Here is an 18080-nt window from a genome sequence, read left to right on the forward strand (position 1 = left end):
TCTGTGAGCTGAGAGCGCTTTGGCCACAGGACGAAGGGTGCTTGTTGCCGGGATTGTTTGCTGGAGGGATTGTGATTGGGTTATCAGCGGGCTCACTAATGGAAGCTTTGAAATAGTTCTGCGCTGTAAATTTCGCTTCAAACAGCTGATTTCATTTACAGTGAAGTTCCCTCACGATTCCTCCAAGTCTCTTCCCATAGGTCGCTCTACAGAGAACATCATCAGCTTTATCCATTCATAAAATCCTAAGAATATTATGAAGGACAGAACTCCATTGCCGGCAGAAAATGTCTTAGAGATTTTGGGCTATGGTGTCTTAAAGCAGGTTATTTTTCTTGTATATACCATCCAATGTTGAACAGTTTATAATCATTTTGAATATACACATATATGCTAGACACACACATACACACACACACACCCCATAGCCAGCATTTTCACAGATGGGTTCTCCATAGTTGAGATCGTTTGAAGGGAAAGATGATTAAAAAAAAAAAAAAAAAAAGCCTCTAGTAAAACCAAACAACAAAAGCCCAAACAATGACAACAAAAACCAATCCAGGGGGCTAAAGAGATTGCTCAGTGGAGGACCTGAGATCAGCTTCCTGCACCCACTTCAGGTGGCCCACAGCGGCTGTAACTCCAGCTCTGGGGGCTCTGATGCCTTCTTTTGGCCTCTGTGGGTGCTGTACTCACACACACAAACCCACACACTTATACATAATTAAAATAAAGGATCAAACAGACATACTGAATCAGGTATGATGTTGCTCACCTGTAATCCCTGGACTCAGAAGTTCAAGGCTAGCCTCAGCTACACAAGGATCTTGAAGCCAGATTGGACTACCTGAAACTCTGTCTCAAAAACAACAAAACCTACATTAGACTTCCATGGCCAGGGACTCTGGGTAATAATCCTGTTGCCAGTATCCAGAGCTTGAACATGGCGGTGGGCTCCTCTCTGAGGATTTCATCCTCAGGATTACCACCATTACTAGTTCTTTTTTTTTCTTCTTCTAATTCTTATATAAACCATCCCTGGTGCACTTTTGGCAAAATCACCATAGAATAGTGTGTAACATTCTGAATGTTTCAGGAAAGGGAAGGAAGAGGGAAATGGAAATAGAAACACAGCATAAAGGGTAAGACCGTCTTAAGTATTTATATATAAAATGGTAAGAGAGCCTATATATAGATTATAGAATGGGTATAACTGAAACAGAAATTAAGAGGAAACTCATTATCATATTAGAAATGAAAGAAGATTAGAATTACCCTGTAAGTAAAGGACTGAAGTAGAAAAGAACCAGGTGGGTCAGGTTGCATACCTGTCATGCAAGCGTTTGAGGGGCTGGGGTGGGAAGACTGTAAATGTGAGGCTAACCTGGGTTTCATAGCAAGACCCTGTTGCGAACCAAACAAAACAAAAGGATGGGACAGAATCCCAAACAGAAGCAGGGACAGCCCAAAAAAGATAAAAGCAAAGTTAATTAAAACAGGTCATAAAACTGGAAAGTGGAGGTGGGGAGGAGTCTTGACTAGGAGCTAGAAAGGGGCAGGGATTGAAGAGACAGAAAGAGAGTAGCTGCAAGAGAAGCTGGTAAGGGAGCAAAGGGTCCAGCAGGAGGCGGCAGGAGGGAACCAGAGGTAGTGAGGAAAAAGAAAATGTGTGTGAAGATTTGATGAAGCCTGTTTCTTTGTATGCTAATTAAATCCCCAAGTGCTTAGAAATAGCTTTGTGGGAATACTGAGACTAAATGTGAGGAAATTATCAAAACCCCATAAAGAAAAGAAGAATTGACCAGATACAGACACGGCTCCACATACTTAACACAACCTACCACAAAGTCCACACTTCACAGCTCCTCGTACTTAGCAACACAACTTACGGCAAAGTCAGCGTTTCACATTTTAAAAAATTCTGAAGCTAAGCCAAGTGATATTTAATGGGCCTCCTAATTTCATAGAAGTTCAATATGTAGCCGGGTGTGGTGGCGCACGCCTTTAATCCCAGCACTCCGGAGGCAGAGGCAGGCGGATTTCTGAGTTCGAGGCCAGCCTGGTCTACAAAGTGAGCTCCAGGACAGCCAGGGCTACACAGAGAAACCCTGTCTCAAAAAGCAAAAAAAAAAAAAAAAAAAAAAAAAAAAAAAAAAAAAAAAAAAAAGTTCAATATGTAATAAAGATGGGCTCACAAATAGGAAAGTAAAACAGAAAAGCCAAGGTATAAAAAAATAGAACCTATTAAATCTAATGTTGATTCTTTGAAAAGGTATCATGAACAACATAGGTTGAAATGTTTTCACTTATCCGATTTTATTTATTATTGTGCACACACACGTGTGTGTGGGTGCCTAGGGTAGAGGTTAGAGTTCACTTTGTGCACACACGTGTGTGTGCGGGTGTGTGATGATGTGTCTAGGGTAGAGGTTAGAGTTGACTTTGTGCACACACACGTGTGTGTGGGTGTGTGATGATGTGTCTAGGGTAGAGGTTAGAGTTGACTTTGTGCACACACACGTGTGTGTGGGTGTGTGATGATGTGTCTAGGGTAGAAGGTAGAGTTCACTTTGTGCACTTGGCTCCTCCTTACAGCTCAATCTTATCCTCAGATGGAGCTTGGTGCAAAAATACAGTTATGTGAGATCGACTTTCTTTCTTTTCTTTTTCTTTTCTTTTCTTTCTTTTCTTTTCTTTTTTTCTTTTTCCTTCCCCCCATCCCCCCAAGACAGGGTTTCTCTCTGTGTAGCCCTGGCTGTCCTGGAACTCACTCTGTAGACCAGGCTGGCCTCGAACTCAGAAATCCACCTGCCTCTGCCTCCCTAGTGCTGGGATTCAAGGCGTGCAGCACCACTGCCCAGTTTGAGACTGACCTTTGAACCCCAGATTTAATAGCAGATGCTGGAGAGATGGTTGTGTTCCCTTTTCTGGGAAATACATCCTTAGTTTTTCCCCCTCTGTTGACAGGTCTCCTGTAGCCCAGGTTGTCCTCAAATTTACTGTGTAGCCAAGGATGACCTTAACTCCGGATCCCCCTGCCTCTACCTCCCAAGGTAGTGCTAGGATTTATAGCCTTATGCCACCAGAGCTGCCTATATTCAATGCAGTGGTTCTCAACCTTCCTAATGCTGTGACCCTTTAATCCACCCCAACCATAAAATTACTCTCATTGCTACTTCATAGCTATAATTTTGCTACTGTTATGAATTGTAATGTGAATATCTGTGTTTTCCAATGGTCTTAGGCAACCCCTGTGAAAGGGTCCTTTGGTCCCACAAAGGGTAGAGACTCACAGGTTGAGAACCTCTGCTTTAGTGAACTTGGGAGTTTTAAAAAAAATGCAGAGGCAGGGGGATCTCTGAGTTTTAGGCCAGCCTGGTCTACAGAAGGAGCTCTAGGATGGCCAGGGCTACACAGAGAAACTTTGTCTTGAACCTCCTGCCTCCAACCCCTCACAGGAAGGAAGGAAGAAAGGAAGGAAGGAAGAAAGAAAGAAGAAACTAGTCTCTGTGAACCCCCCCCCCAGACACCCCCAGTGCATGCTATACCAGTCTCCTAGCTCTCAGGCCAGTGGAGTAGACAGTCAAGAGAAACCACCACAACCCAGTTTGTTGATACTGATTTTGTTATCTGAGCAGCCAAAGTCCTAGCCAATATTTTAGAGCACTACCCTGTTTTCTACCAAGAGTTTCAAAATTTCAGGGCTTACATTATATATATGGTTGATTATTATGCAGAATGAGAGACCTGAAGCCCAGTTTAAATATTCTACACGTGACTACCCAGTATCCAGTTTGGTCCACACAAATGAGCTGATTGAAGTTGTGCAGACTTATTTCCTGGGTCTATATTCTTTCCCATTGGTTTATGTGTCTGCTTTTGTGCAATGCTGGTTTTGTTACCATGATTTTGAAGCCAAGTACTGCAATGCCTCTGGGACTGGTCAGGGTCGCCTCGTCAGGATCTTTTCTTTCTCCATAGAAATTTTAGGACTTATTTTTTCTCATTCTATGAAAATTGTCATCGCTTTGAATCTGTAGATCACTTTGGATAGCTCTTCCAAATTAACAAATAGAAAATAGCATGGCCCATCAGCATGAGAACATTCTGCTCACCGGCGTCTTTAATGTCTTTCTTCTTCTTCTTCTTCTTCTTCTTCTTCTTCTTCTTCTTCTTCTTCTTCTTCTTCTTCTTCTTCTTCTTCTTCTTCTTCTTCTTCTTCTTCTTCTTCTCTCCTCCTCCTCCTCCTCCTCCTCCTCCTCCTCCTCCTCCTCCTCCTCCTCCTCCTCCTCCTCTTCTTCTTCTTCTTCTTCTTCTTCTTCTTCTTCTTCTTCTTCTTCTTCTTCTTCTTCTTCTTCTTCTTAAAAAACACTTATCTGTAGCCGGACGTGATGGTGCACACCTTTAATCCCAGCACTTGGGAGGCAGAGGCAGGCGGATTTCTGAGTTCGAGGCCAGCCTGGTCTATAAAGTGAGTTCCAGGACAGCCTGGTCTACAAAGTGAGTTCCAGGACAGCCTGGGCTATACAGAGAAACCCTGTCTCGAAAAACAAACAAACAAACAAAAAACAAAACAAAAAAACCCTCATTTGTTCTTATTTTACATGTATTGATGTTTTGTTTGCATGTACGTCTGTGTACTGTGTATGGGCCTGATGCCCACAGAGGCTGGAAGAGGGTGTTGGAGCGCCATGAAACTGGAGTTACAGGTAGTTATTAACTACCATGCGAGTGCTGGAAGTCAAATACACAGCCTTAGGAAGAGCAGTCTGTGTACTTCCCTGTGGAGCCACCTCTTCAGCCCCTGCATTGTTTCACTGTAGAAACTTCTACGTTGTTAAGAGTCAATGCTCTTAACAGCAGAGCCATCTCTCCAGTCCCTCATTTCTTTTTCTTGCCTGACTGCTCTGGCTTGAATTTCTAGTTCCATATTCATTGTTTCTGATATTACAGGGAAAACTTTCTATTTTTCCTCGTGTTATTCAGAATCCTCTCAAGGAGTAGAAATGATTAAATGTCCATTAAAAGAGGGCTTATTGGACTGACTTCCACGATGCAGTCTGCGTAGTCCAGCAATGGCTGTCTTACACTGGAAAGGCCAAGAGCTCACTAGCTGTTTCTCAGCCCGTGGAGCAGGCACCGAAGGCCTGCGGGTTCCTCCAGAGCAGATGTTCTTTCCTGCTTGACGGAAGTCTAAGGCTGGGTTCTAATATAAGCAAATGAGTGAAGCCGGAGCAGCAGTGGAGTAGCTAAACTTACTGGGGAGAGTGTAGGCAAGTGGACAAAAAGAAAAATATTTCCCTTCTCATCTCTATTTGGGCTCTTCCCACTGTCAATAAACGGATCACAGACTGAAAGACCCCTGGAGGGCAGACCCTCACTCAAGCCTCGGGACAGCCGCGTACCCAAGAAGACACTGAGACCGAACTTAAGATGTAGAGAGTAAGATTTAATAAAGCAACAACAAGAAAGCACATAAACCAGAGCTCTGGGGTCGAAACTCATACACCCAGCATGGTGTAGAGGAGAATCGACGCCCGGCCCAAATTTTTCACAGGCTTATATAGGAAAAAGCCAGGGGGGAGCAGGGTAGGAAAAGTACAAGTTTTGCGTAACTGAGGGTTTTTGCCAAGGGTTTTTCCAAGGGGCTTTCCATAACCAAGGGGTCGTGTCCTATATTTTGGCAATGTACCCGATCTATTGGAACATTCTGAGGTGGTTCCAGGAGGCCCTTATCTCAAAAATGTTCTTGGAACAGTCCTCAGTTGGGAGGGGGTCGGACTCTGAGTTGAAGAGTTCAGGAATGTACTCTGGGGTGAAGAGTTCAGGAGTGTTCCGGGAACAATCTCCAGATGGGAGGGGTAGGACTCTGAGTTGAAGAGTTCAGGTGGTCAGTAATTTTCCTCCTTCAAGACATTCCTCAGAGCTTGCCTTTACTCTGATTTCAGATCCATCAGGTTGACAATCAAGGGTAACCACCACCTCCAACCACACACCCACCCAAACTCAGGATAATGTTGGCTGCAAGTCTGTCACATACAGACTTTATTATGTCGAGGTGTTATTTATTCAGGGATTTTTATCATCAAGGAAGAATTCCAAACATCCAACAGTCACAAAAACCATCTGCAGCTGGCAAAATCATGCCCCTGCTAGAGCATGAGGCAAATCACAGTCAGCTGCTATGGACGATCTGAAGCAGCCCCATGTCCAACACCTGGGGATTAAAATGAAAACATATTCTTATAGTATTTCTGTGTTTTTTAAAAAGAAATCAAAATTCCAAAATTGTCACTACAGGCATTGGTGAAGGTTTATTTCTAAAGTTGCTCTCATTTTGAAGATGTCCAAAACAGAAAAGATTTGATAGATACAGTGATAAGAGTAGAGAATTCAATGGTTTCTGGCAGGGGACTTTTTGTTAACATGAATGGTAGTCAAAGGAAAATATATCTGCTTCATGTGAATCTTCTGATAGAGTTCTTTTAACGTTACATTCAAATTACATTTCAAATTCCAAATAAGTTAAAAACTTATAAGACTGAGGGTATATAATTCAGCAGCAGATCACTGACCTTGTTTCAATTCTTAGCACTGTTAAAGCAACAAAACAAAACAAAGTTTACAAAGGGATTATTTGCCAACAGCCATCATTGAACTCATCCCACTTTCTGTCTAACCGTCTTTCTCTGCTGACAGAATCCCTGGAATTGTTAGCCTAAGTGCTATAAATCCATAATAATTTTCTGGACAATGGCTTATATGTTATTGACCCCACTTTTTCCTAAAATGGAAGGCTGATTCTTCTGTGTGTCTAGAGGAGCAGAGGCTTGTCTATGTTAGGGGGACTCTTTTCATGACTCTCATACAGACTGACGTCAGAAATCTCTGGATTCAAATGAGAAAACTCTCCAATCCTTGAATCGATTTCTAAAATGCACTTTTGCCATAACCATTCCCTAAGAAACAGAAATAGTAGGAGAAAATAACCAGAATAAAAACACCCCCTAAAGCGTAGATTTGATTTTCCATTGGACTCTGAGCATTCACAACTCAAAACAAAGGAAGCAAACTAATACAGCATTTAAAAGAGACAGACAGACAGACAGACAGACAGAGAGGGGCTGAAGGCTTTGAGAAACCATGCTTTGGGAAGCAGGCATGTAAAGCTGGGAACCGTGCTGGATACTTTCATCGGATCCTTTGGGAGGCAGAGACAGCTGGATCTCTGTGAGGTCGAGGCCAGCCTGGTCTGCATATGCGGTTCAGGCTATCAGAGCTACAGTAAACCCTGAAAGAGTGAGGTGGGAGGGATATGTAGCTAGTCACGGTAGCACAAGACTATAATCCTAGCGCTTGGGAGGTAGAGGCAGGGGGATCCGGAGTTAAGATCATCCTTGGCTACACAGTAAATCTGAGGATAACCTGGGCTACAGGAGACCTGTCAACAGAGGGGAAAAAAACTAAGGATGTATTTCCCAGAAAAAGGAACAGTACCAGAATGCAAGCAGGCAGAAATGGCAACTTCCTTCCTCTTTTCTAATCTTGGTCCCCAGCCCTGAGTAGAACCTCTCAGTGTCTTGCACGTTCCATGATGCTTACCAGCTTTGTAGATCACATGTGGCTTCTAACAACCCTGCTGCTTTGGGGTGAGTAGGGCTCAGAGAGGCTTGCTGGGGGATGCGGCTTCTGACCACGGCCAGTCAATACTTTTTGTCACTGTTTGTCACATTAGCCTGGAACCCTAGTTTAAAGGCTGTTCATCAACGATCCAATAGTTTATTGTTGCTTAATTTCCAAAGGATGGAAAGGGAGCCTCTGGTGGCATTAAGCCTGCGAGCCTCCATCAGAATAAAGAGAGCATCACGAATAACCATTCATTCTGCTGATGCTTGACTTTGGGAAAGAGGGACTGAGAGGGCTCAGCTGGTCCTGGGAGGCGATGGGACCTCTCTTCCTAGCCTGCTCTTTGTCACCACCGTCTTTTTTTTTTTTTTTTTTTTTTTTTGGTTTTTCGAGACAGGGTTTCTCTGTGTAGCCTTGGCTGTCCTGGAACTCACTTTGTAGACCAGGCTGGCCTCGAACTCAGAAATCCGCCTGCCTCTGCCTCCCGAGTGCTGGGATTAAAGGCGTGCGCCACCACGCCCGGCCACCACCGTCTTCTTTCACCACTGATCTCTGTCTCTCTGGTCTCTTGCAGTTCCAGTCGGTGGGGAAGTGGGTGAGTGACCTCTCTCTTATCCCCTCACCCTCCTCTACTTTCCTGCTTTGAAACGGTTGGTTCCCTTAGCTTGGAGGGAAGAGCACAGAGAAAGACAGGCCAGAGGAGGATTTCTCAGTTACACTCTCTGTATTTAGAGTGGGTTTTCTGCAAAACTGGTTTTTAAGGTTCCTGTCCAAAGTTTTCTGAGCAAACCCCGGCTGCTCAACTCAATGCCTAGCACAGTGGTTCTCAACCTTCCCAACGCCGGGACCTCACTGACACAGTTCCTCATGCTGTGGTAACCCCCAACCATAATGCTATTTATTTGCTGCTTCATAACTGTAATTTTACTGCTATTGTAATGTAAATGTCTGTATATTCTGATGGTCTTAGGTGACCCCTGTGAGAGGTCATTTGACACCCCCTCCCCTCAAGGGGTTTGCAACTCACAGGTTGAGAAACGCTGGCCTAGTGAGATTAGAAAAGCACAGAATTTTAGAAAACCAGAGGCAGCCCTATTGGGCTGGATTCTCAGTGCCCCCAAATCTGTCCCTTTCATAAGAAAGCAGAGACAGGTTTTTCTCCTCAGTAGCTAGGAAGGCTTCAAGGGCCTGAGTCTCAGTTTCCAATGGACAAGTGGATGGAGGTGCTTTACCCAGCCCCCAGCCCAGAGCCAGTCTAGCGCTGAGTGGAGAGAAACTGGCTTGAGGCGGTTTACTGTGGTTTGAGACCCACTTCATTAACTCAGGTGCTTCTGTCACTGGCAACCAAACCCTACCATCTGGATCCAAATCAAACAACCTAGAAAAGCTCCCAGGACAGTCTTGGTACTGAAAGGTGGGCGGCTTGCTTCCTGGGTTCTCACTTGCTAATCTTTTAAAACTAATGTAAAAATACATTTCCCTTTTGTGCTCCCGATAAAACTTCACCAGTGGCTCAGGTTCTGCCTTTAACTCACTCAGGGTTTTCATCGTCGTCATCATCATCATCATCGTCGTCGTCGTTGTTGTTGTTGTCATCGTTGTTGTTTCTTTGTTTGTTTGTTTCTCTTTTCTACAGTTAATGCCATCAAGGCTGTGATCACCTTGCAGCCTCCATGGGTCAGTATTTTCCAGAAGGAAAACGTCACTTTATGGTGTGAGGGGCCTCACCTGCCTGGAGACAGTTCCACACAATGGTTTATCAACGGAACAGCCGTTCAGATCTCCACGCCTAGTTATAGCATCCCAGAGGCCAGTTTCCAGGACAGTGGCGAATACAGGTGTCAGATAGGTTCCTCAATGCCAAGTGACCCTGTGCAGTTGCAAATCCACAATGGTAAGCATAGCATGGGGGTGAGGGGTGGGGCGGCACGAAGTCTTCCTGTGTGTGTGTTAGAGTCCCTCCCTGCCCCCCAGAGTGAATGTGAGATGTAATCTGAATGCACATATCTGCACTAAGAACCTACCAGTTCAAATCAGGTCAGACAGCTAGAACACCACAGCAAGGCCCTATTTGCCTGCAACATCCCCCTGCTGGACCAGTTTGGGTGACAGTGTCTCAAGAAAAATCCTAGGCTCTGATATTTTTATCTTTGCTCAAAGTTTATGCCCCCGCTTCTCCAGCTTCATCCACAGCGGTTCTTTCCTGCAGTTTTTATCTTTGCTCAAAGTTTATGCCCCGCTTCCCCAGCTTCATCCACAGCGGTTCTTTCCTGCAGTTTTTATCTTTGCTCAAAGTTTATGCCCCGCTTCCCCAGCTTCATCCACAGCGGTTCTTCCCTGCAGTTTTAGTTGTGTTGTTCTGACTATGTACACTGGCATCACACTGTGGTTTTAATTTATATTTCTTTGCTGATTGTGTATTGACCACTTTTAGTGTGTTTATTGCATGTCTTTATAAAACCTTTACAAAGTACCTGATGAGTCTTTTGGGAAATGTTTTTCTTTCTTTTAAAAATATTTTGTGCTGGGCAGTGGTGGCGCACGCCTTTAATCCCAGCACTTGGGAAGCAGAGGCAGGCGGATTTCTGAGTTCGAGGCCAACCTGGTCTACAAAGTGAGTTCCAGGACAGCCAGGCCTACACAGAGAAACCCTGTCTTAGAAAACAAAACAACAACAACAACAGAGTTTGTTTTTTACTTTAGTGTGTGTGTGTGTGTGTGTATCTGTATGCCACCCATGCAGGTACATAATACCCTTGTGGCCAGAAGGGGGTGTTGGACTTCCTAGGACTGGAGTCTCTGGTAGTTGTGAGCAGCCAGTCCTGGGTTCTGGGGACTGAATGCAGGTCCATTAGAACAGTGGTTCTCTACCTTCTTAATGCTACGACCCTTTAATACAGCTCCTCACGCTGTGGTGAGCTTCAACCACAAAATTATTTTCATTGCTACTTCATAACTATAATTTTGCTAGTGGTATGAATCATAACATCAATATTTGATATGCAGGATATCTGATATTCAACCCTTGTGAAAATCTTTTGACCTTCAAAGGGGTCTCGACCCACAGGTTGAGAACCCCTGCTCTAGCAGGTGTCCATGCACTCTTAACTGCTGAGCTCTCTCGCCAGCCCCTCTCCTCCCAGCACACCCCATCAGCGCACAGGAATTCTTTCTGTATTCTGGGCATTCTCAGGTGTTGGGGATTTCTCTGAGACAGCCTTTTCCATGTTGTAGTGTCAGGTCTTCTAACCGCCCCCCCTCCCCAGCCAAGGAACAAAAGTTCCCGACTCTCACCTAATACACCAGATTTTCTAGCTCTCCCTGTCCTATTTATAAAATGTTTTGCCATGATTAGGCAACAGTGGAAGATTCCATTGTGGTTACATTGATGCTCAGTCAGTTTTAGTCAGTCTGGGCATGCTAAGACACTAGAGTGTTAGACAATCCATGGCAGGCAGACAGAGAGAAGCCATCTATGTTATAAAGGTGGCAAACTTTCAAGATGGCTGGCTTATTCCTCATCCTCCTGGTCTGAGACAAAAGCCTTGAAGGTGAAAAAAAAATGTCTGGAGGACTTTATTCATTTTTTTTCTCACCTGTTGGGCCCTCTGCTGATGGACCAGCCTAGGAGTTCAACAGAATCTGTATAAGCTTACATAACAGTTGTGGGGCAATCAGCTGCCAGTCCTAAATTCGAGGAGAAAGACTCATCAAAGACTTAAAACCAAACAAAAACAAACAAACAGACAAACAAACAACCCTCCAAAAACCAAATCCCAAAACAGCTTTTGAGTAGAGACTGAATTTTTTAGCTCCCAAGTCCTACTCTGCTTTGCAGAGAGAGTCTCTGGGTAGACTTATTGTGTGTGCAGAAGATCTCTCTGTGTGTAGACAGAGGGTCTTTGTGTGTGCAGAGGCTCTCTCTCTGTGCTTGCTATATGTGGAGAAGCTCTGTGTGTGTGTGTGTGTGCTTGCTGTATGTGCAGAGACTCTCTCTCTCTGTGCTTGCTGTATGTGCAGAGACTCTCTCTCTCTGTGCTTGCTGTGTGTGCAGAGGCTCTCTCTGTGCTTGCTGTGTGTGCAGAGGCTCTTTCTCTCTGTGCTTGCTGTGTGTGCAGAGGCTCTCTCTGTGCTTGCTGTGTGTGCAGAGGCTCTTTCTCTCTGTGCTTGCTGTGTGTGCAGAGGCTCTCTCTGTGCTTGCTGTGTGTGCAGAGGCTCTCTCTGTGCTTGCTGTGTGTGCAGAGGCTCTCTCTCTGTGCTTGCTGTGTGTGCAGAGGCTCTCTCTCTGTATGCTTCTGTGTGTACATTTCCTTACCTGTAATAACATCTCCACAGCTGATGCTGTCTGCTGTGTTCACAAATTTCCCTGCTGCTATCTGTTTGTTGCACTCAAGCTATTGTAGCTGCCTGCGGCCACACTAATTGGGTTCCTGCGTGGGAGGCTGGAGCTGTAAAGGAGAGAACGGCGAGAGAGAAGTAAACAGACCAAGACAAATTTTCTTATCATGGCCCAAAGTTTACTACAAATCTGTGCTTATATAGAGGGAAAGCCCATCTCTCACAGATCCACTCTTGATGCCTGTGGCCAGCCTGTAAGCAATCTGTCTGGTAGTACTGGTTTGGCAAGAAGGCGTCAATCACTGGGTTGCTTGCTGTCTTGGGAATCTCTCAGGAATCTCTCAGCCTCTCAGCAGGTAGCAGTATCTCGGAGAAGAACAGTTCAAGTGACAGAACAATAGAACCATCTAGGTGGGAAGGCTCCACCCCAAGTGGTCTCATTCTCAGTGGCAGCAAGGTCTGAGCCAGCGTACTCAAGGCTGGGGGAGGCTACAGCTATTTCCTGCCTTTTAAATCTGTAATGGGCAGAACCTCACAGAGACCCCAGGACCAAGAAAATGAAGCCAGTTGATGGTTCCAGGTTCTAGTCATGTGACTCAAAATGAATGTCACTTTCCTACTCAGAGGCAGTGAGGACAAGGGACGGATATTTGAATAGGAAATTAGCATGTGTGTTGTTGAGATGGCTCAGTGGTTAAGAGCATGGACTGCTCTTCTGAAGGTCCTGAGTTCAAATTCCAGCAACTACATGGTGGCTCACAACCACTCGTAACGAGATCTGACGCCCTCTTCTGGAGTGTCTGAAGACAGCTACAGTCTACTTACATATAGTAAAATAAATAAATCTTTTTTATTTTATTTTTTTTGTTTTGTTTTTTTGTTTTTTCGAGACAGGGTTTCTCTGTGTAGCCCTGGCTGTCCTGGCACTCTCTTTGTAGACCAGGCTGGCCTCGAACTCAGAAATCCGCCTGCCTCTGCCTCCGGAGTGCTGGGATTAAAGGCGTGCGCCACCACGCCCGGCTATAAATCTTTTTTAAAAAGGGAAATTAGCATGTTATGTAGTACATATAGCTAAAAGCTGTATCTCATGTGTTTTTGTATGCAATACTCTCATTTAAGGTTAAAAAGCCCCACATTTCCCCTTAGATGTAGAATCTAGCCAAAAAATATGTAAACAAATGTACATTTGGGTGCAGTATAACATATAGAAGAGAAAACAAGAGAGGGTACATATTAGGGTCCAGGAAGGACAGACTGCAGGTAAAGGACATGTTGCATGACAGAGGACAGAAAGCCTATGGTTTTTCTAGTTCTAGGTCTTTCATGATTTTTTCACTTTCGTTGATGAATAGTAGCATAAAAAATACATCACATAGTGCATAGTTGCAACCCAGATGTGAATCCCCACAGCTGCCATTCAGAATGGCTGTTCTTGCTGTATAAACGTTCATTGAGATATTGAGACTTTGAGTCCAGCTAATTTCAGTGTATATTTTTTACTTGTGTTTTGGTAATTTCATATGGAGATATAAAAAAAACCTTCTACTGTGTTTCAGACATGAAGCAAAGACATGAGTGTGTCTAGACAGTGCAGGGTGGAGTTTCTTGGTTGGGGACAGGAATAGATACAAGAAGGAATTGCATTTAGAAGGAATGTAGCAGTGGCTGAGACCACAGAAATGGCTGCACACTGCCCACCACTTTTCTTAGATGAGTTCTGTGGAGTGAAAGGCCCCCCTTCCCGGAACACCTCATCTTTACTAACAGGGGCTTAGCAGTTACAGCACACCACTATCTACCTCAGCATAACAGATTGCCACAACCACACACATTATTATGTTTCAGTTTCCATCGATTTGCTGTAGAGTGTTTACTGTGTTCCTTTTGGGTCTTTCTTCAAATTTACAAAGTCATTGGCAGAATTCAATTCCTCAGGATTACAGGTCTAGTGTCCTCGTTTTCTAATTGTCTGTCCACTGGGGGACCACATGACCAGAAGCCCTTGCCATGGAACCCTCACAGGTTATGTGTCACATCGTGGCAGCTTACTGCCTCAAGGTCACCAGGAACGTCTCCATCCAGCCTGCTGAGGAAGAGCCAGATAGAGCAAATGTGCACCTGGCCTTTGTCATAGTTTCTTGGTTATAGAAACCAATCATAGGCCTTCGTCACAGTCAAGGGCCTAGGTATGATTCTCTGGGGGTCATCTAAGAATTCTTTCTATCATGCAAAGTAAACTTTGTACCAACCAACTTCTGAGCCCTGAGAAGGGATGATGTAAGAGGGGCCTAGTGTGAACAGCTATTGAGAAGGGACGATTAAGGGCGCTAGTGTGCACAGCTGCTGAGAAGGGACAATAGAGGGCGCTAGTGTGCACAGCTGCTGGCAAAAGTCGATTTTCTTTCACTGAGCGAGACAGGTGTGGGCCATAGTGGAGATTGGGGTTGGGATGTTTCAAGTAAAAGATATAGAAATCTCCAGGGCCAAGATTTGTCGGCCTCATACTTCCTCTGTTGCAAACACTGTGGGCCCTCACTTTTCAGATTGGCTGCTACTCCAGGCCTCCCGCAGAGTCCTCACAGAAGGAGAGCCCCTGGCCTTGAGGTGTCACGGATGGAAGAATAAGCTGGTGTACAATGTGGTTTTCTATCGAAATGGAAAATCCTTTCAGTTTTCTTCAGATTCGGAGGTCGCCATTCTGAAAACCAACCTGAGTCACAGCGGCATCTACCACTGCTCAGGCACGGGACGACACCGCTACACGTCTGCAGGAGTGTCCATCACGGTGAAAGGTATCCAGTCTAGATAGCAAGAGTTACAGCTGTAAGGACCGGAAGAGCCACTACAAAAGCATCCATGGTCCTCACTTAAACTTACAAAGGAGGAAGCTGAGTCCTACGAGGCAAGCAGCCTCCCCAAAGACCACTCAATGACCATTGGCTGGGTCTAGTGTCGCAACCCATTGCTCTTTGCAGATCTACAATGGCCCAACAGTGTCATGGGATAGTGACTGTCCCTTCATCAACTTATTTTAGCCCTAAAACCAGGGACTCAAATTAGTCAAGAGTTTGTTGTTGTTATTTGTTAGTTTTTTTTTTAATCCAGTTAAATCTCATGAAATTTCCATAGAAATAAAAACCAGAAAGGCATTAGGAACCAGTTATATTTTGTGTTTATATGTCAGGGACATGTGTCGTCTCTGGGCCCACTTCTCTTTAAGCATCTGTAAAGCAGTTTTCTCTACTCAAGTTATTCAAGGTCTTTGTTCTCTTTCCATAGCTTATCTCTCTCATCCTCTTGTTCACTGGCAAGGTGTTCCTGTCCTAAAAATAGTTTATTTCTGTGGGGAGGAAATTCTTGTCCCAGATTCTTTTTTGAATAGCACAAGTAATGAATGACCTTCCTATCTGGCAAGTGCATCTTAGTGCTGACTCGGGGTGGCTACTAACCTGAGGCTCTATGGCTTCATAATAAATAGAGCCATGCAGTGAAGCTCCCTTTTGCAATGAGAAGCCCCTCTGCTGGAGGCCACAGTCACGGCTTTTAGAAATTATGACTCTCTGCTGGCAATGGGGAAGACCCATTTTCTTGAGGATAAAGGGGAGGGAGTCTCATGAAAAGAACAGTGACACAGAATGAATACCCTGTCCCTTGTCAACTTTCTCTTTAGAGCTGTTTACCACGCCAGTGCTGAGAGCATCCATGTCATCTCCCTTCCCGGAGGGGAGTCTGGTCACCCTGAACTGTGAGACGAATTTGCTCCTGCAGAGACCCGGGTTACAGCTTTACTTCTCCTTCTATGTGGGCAGCAAGATCCTGGAGTACAGGAACACATCATCAGAGTACCATATACCAAGGGTGGAAAGAGAAGATGCTGGATTCTACTGGTGTGAGGTAGCCACGGAGGACAGCAGTGTCCTTAAGCGCAGCCCTGAGTTGGAGCTCCAAGTGCTTGGTGAGTACAAGGGAAGTGTTCCTCCAACCCCCAGGCTCACTCAGGGGTTTGTAGTCCAGCCTGGAAGAGGAACACCCCACGCCTCTTTCAGAACTGCAGTCACCCTCCAGCCTTCCCTGAATTTCCTCTTCTCTCTTCTCCTTCCTCCCTGTCTCTCACATTTTACTTTCTTTATTCCTTTCCTTTATCTTATTTTCCCTCCTGATGGTTTCCTTCATTTTGTCCCGCATCCCTCTCTTTAATCTCATTTGCTACCCCCACTCACTACAGAAGACACTAGGATTGTCTTAGGGTCTCTATTGCTGTGATGAAACACCAGGACCACAAGCAAGTTGGGGAGGAAAGGTTTTATTTGGCTTACACTTATACAGCACAGTTCATCATAGAAGGAAGTCAGGACAGGAGCTCAAATAGGGCAGGAACTTGCAGGCAGGAGCTGACAGAGGTCATGGAGGGATGCTGCTTACTGACTTGCTCATCGTGACTTGTTCAGCCTGCTTTCTTATAGAACCCAGGACGGCCAGCCCACCTTACCCACAATGAGCTGGGCCTTTCCCTATCAATCACTAATTAAGAAACTAGCTGGGAGCTGGACAGATGGCTCAGTGGTTAAGAGCGTTGACTGCTCTTCCAGAGGTTCTAATTTCAATTCCCAGCAAACACATGATGGTTCACAACCATCTGTAATGGGACCTGATGCCCTCTTCTGGTTTGTCTGAAGACAGCTACAGTGTACTTGTCATATATATAAAATAAGTACAATAATAAAATAAACAAATCTTTAAAAGGAAAGAAACTAGCTGGGTTTTATGGAAGCATTTTCTCAGTTGAGGTTCTCTCTTTTAAGATGATTCTGGCTCGTGTCAAGTGACATGAAAGAAGCCAGGACAAGGGCGCGCCTTTTGATTTGATGAACTTACATTATGGCTTTACAGTGTCCTCACACAACATAGTCTGCTGCCTATATCTGACTGGAGTGGAGGGTTCATAAGCCCAGAACCAAGACTCTGGCAGGGAAAAGTCCTCAAACCTGCTTCAAGCATTAAGGACACAGAACTAACCATGGTCTCTAAAGTTCACGAGTGACATTCCCAAGGAGCTTGCGCCACCTAGAGGGCTCATATGGAACTGCTGGAAGTTTCTTTCCTGTCCCTTGAATTTACTCTCTGGAACAGACAGCTTTGTCAGGCTCTTTTTCTTCCAAACGTAACTTGGCTGGGTCTCTCCGATGTCTAAAGGATTTCTTCTCTGTTTCAGGTCTCCAGTCATCAGCTCCTGTCTGGTTTCACATCCTGTTTTATCTGTCAGTGGGAATAATGTTTTCGTTGAACACGGTTCTCTATGTGAAAATACACAGGCTGCAGAGAGAGAAGTACAACTTAGAAGTCCCTTTGGTTTCTGAGCAGGGGAAGAAAGTTAATTCCTTTCAGCAAGTTAGAAGCGATGGCGTGTATGAAGAAGTAACAGCCACTGCGAGTCAGACCACACCAAAAGATGCGCCCGACGGACCTCGAAGCTCAGTGGGTGACTGTGGACCTGAGCAGCCTGAGCCCCTTTCTCCCAGTGACAGTACCGGGGCACAAGCTTCCCAAAGTTGACCCTGAAACTGTGGGACCATGGCATGCAACTCTTAAATAAAGCAAATATACAAACTGGCTCTGGCTGAGACAAGCTGGGTAATCAGACATCTGAAAGGAGACCAAAGCGATCTTGCAACACGTGGAGTCAGGTCACAGCGTGGGTTGTCGAATGTTTGACCTTATGGAGCAGGGAAACAGGAAGTGAATCCCGTAGGATCCCCCCCCCCCGCCCCCCAAGGCCGCCCGGGACAGGACCCAGCTCTGGAAGACTCCAGTCTGAGACGTGCGGAACCAGAGCAGGGGTGAGATTCCTGCCCAGAAGGGACAGCTGTGCCATCCCTTCACAGGGTGGATGGGTTCAGGGAAAGGCCTCCCCAGGGACGGCCTGTGTGTCAGGGGAGCAGACGCTGATACAGACAGCTCCATAGCCTGGGCTAAAGCTGGCTAAGTAAGACCCGGTGTTCATCCTGGGAGCATCTGAATTTGTGTTCTCCTTCCTACCGTCTCTCTTTATGCACCCTCCCCAGATTTGCTGCCCACACCCCTCAAAGGACATAGTGGCAGCAGCTAAAGAGTGAAGT

At 45.3% G+C, this 18080-nt stretch overlaps 1 protein-coding gene across 1 annotated transcript; it reads left to right on the plus strand.

Annotated features, from left to right (window-relative positions):
- The first annotated feature begins 7581 nt into the window (after positions 1 to 7581).
- On the plus strand, positions 7582 to 17651 carry Fcgr1a (Fc gamma receptor Ia). The gene is made up of 6 exons (XM_021158147.2): positions 7582 to 7649; positions 8201 to 8221; positions 9263 to 9520; positions 14508 to 14756; positions 15635 to 15919; positions 17177 to 17651. Exons 1-6 carry the CDS (start codon positions 7592 to 7594, stop codon positions 17515 to 17517), a joined length of 1212 nt encoding a protein of 403 aa, XP_021013806.1. The 5' UTR covers positions 7582 to 7591; the 3' UTR covers positions 17518 to 17651.
- Positions 17652 to 18080: the final 429 nt, after the last annotated feature.

The sequence above is a fragment of the Mus caroli genome, unplaced genomic scaffold (genome assembly GCF_978045245.1).
Source record: "Mus caroli unplaced genomic scaffold, Mus_caroli_1 scaffold_3, whole genome shotgun sequence".
NCBI lineage: Eukaryota > Metazoa > Chordata > Mammalia > Rodentia > Muridae > Mus > Mus caroli.

Coding starts and splice junctions, on each gene's coding strand:
- Fcgr1a (XM_021158147.2), top strand. CDS start 7,592: ATGATGCTTACCAGCTTTGTAGATCACATGTGGCTTCTAACAACCCTG. Junction 8,222..9,262: donor TCCAGTCGGTGGGGAAGTGG/GTGAGTGACCTC, acceptor TCTTTTCTACAG/TTAATGCCATCAAGGCTGTG. Junction 15,920..17,176: donor GTTGGAGCTCCAAGTGCTTG/GTGAGTACAAGG, acceptor TCTCTGTTTCAG/GTCTCCAGTCATCAGCTCCT.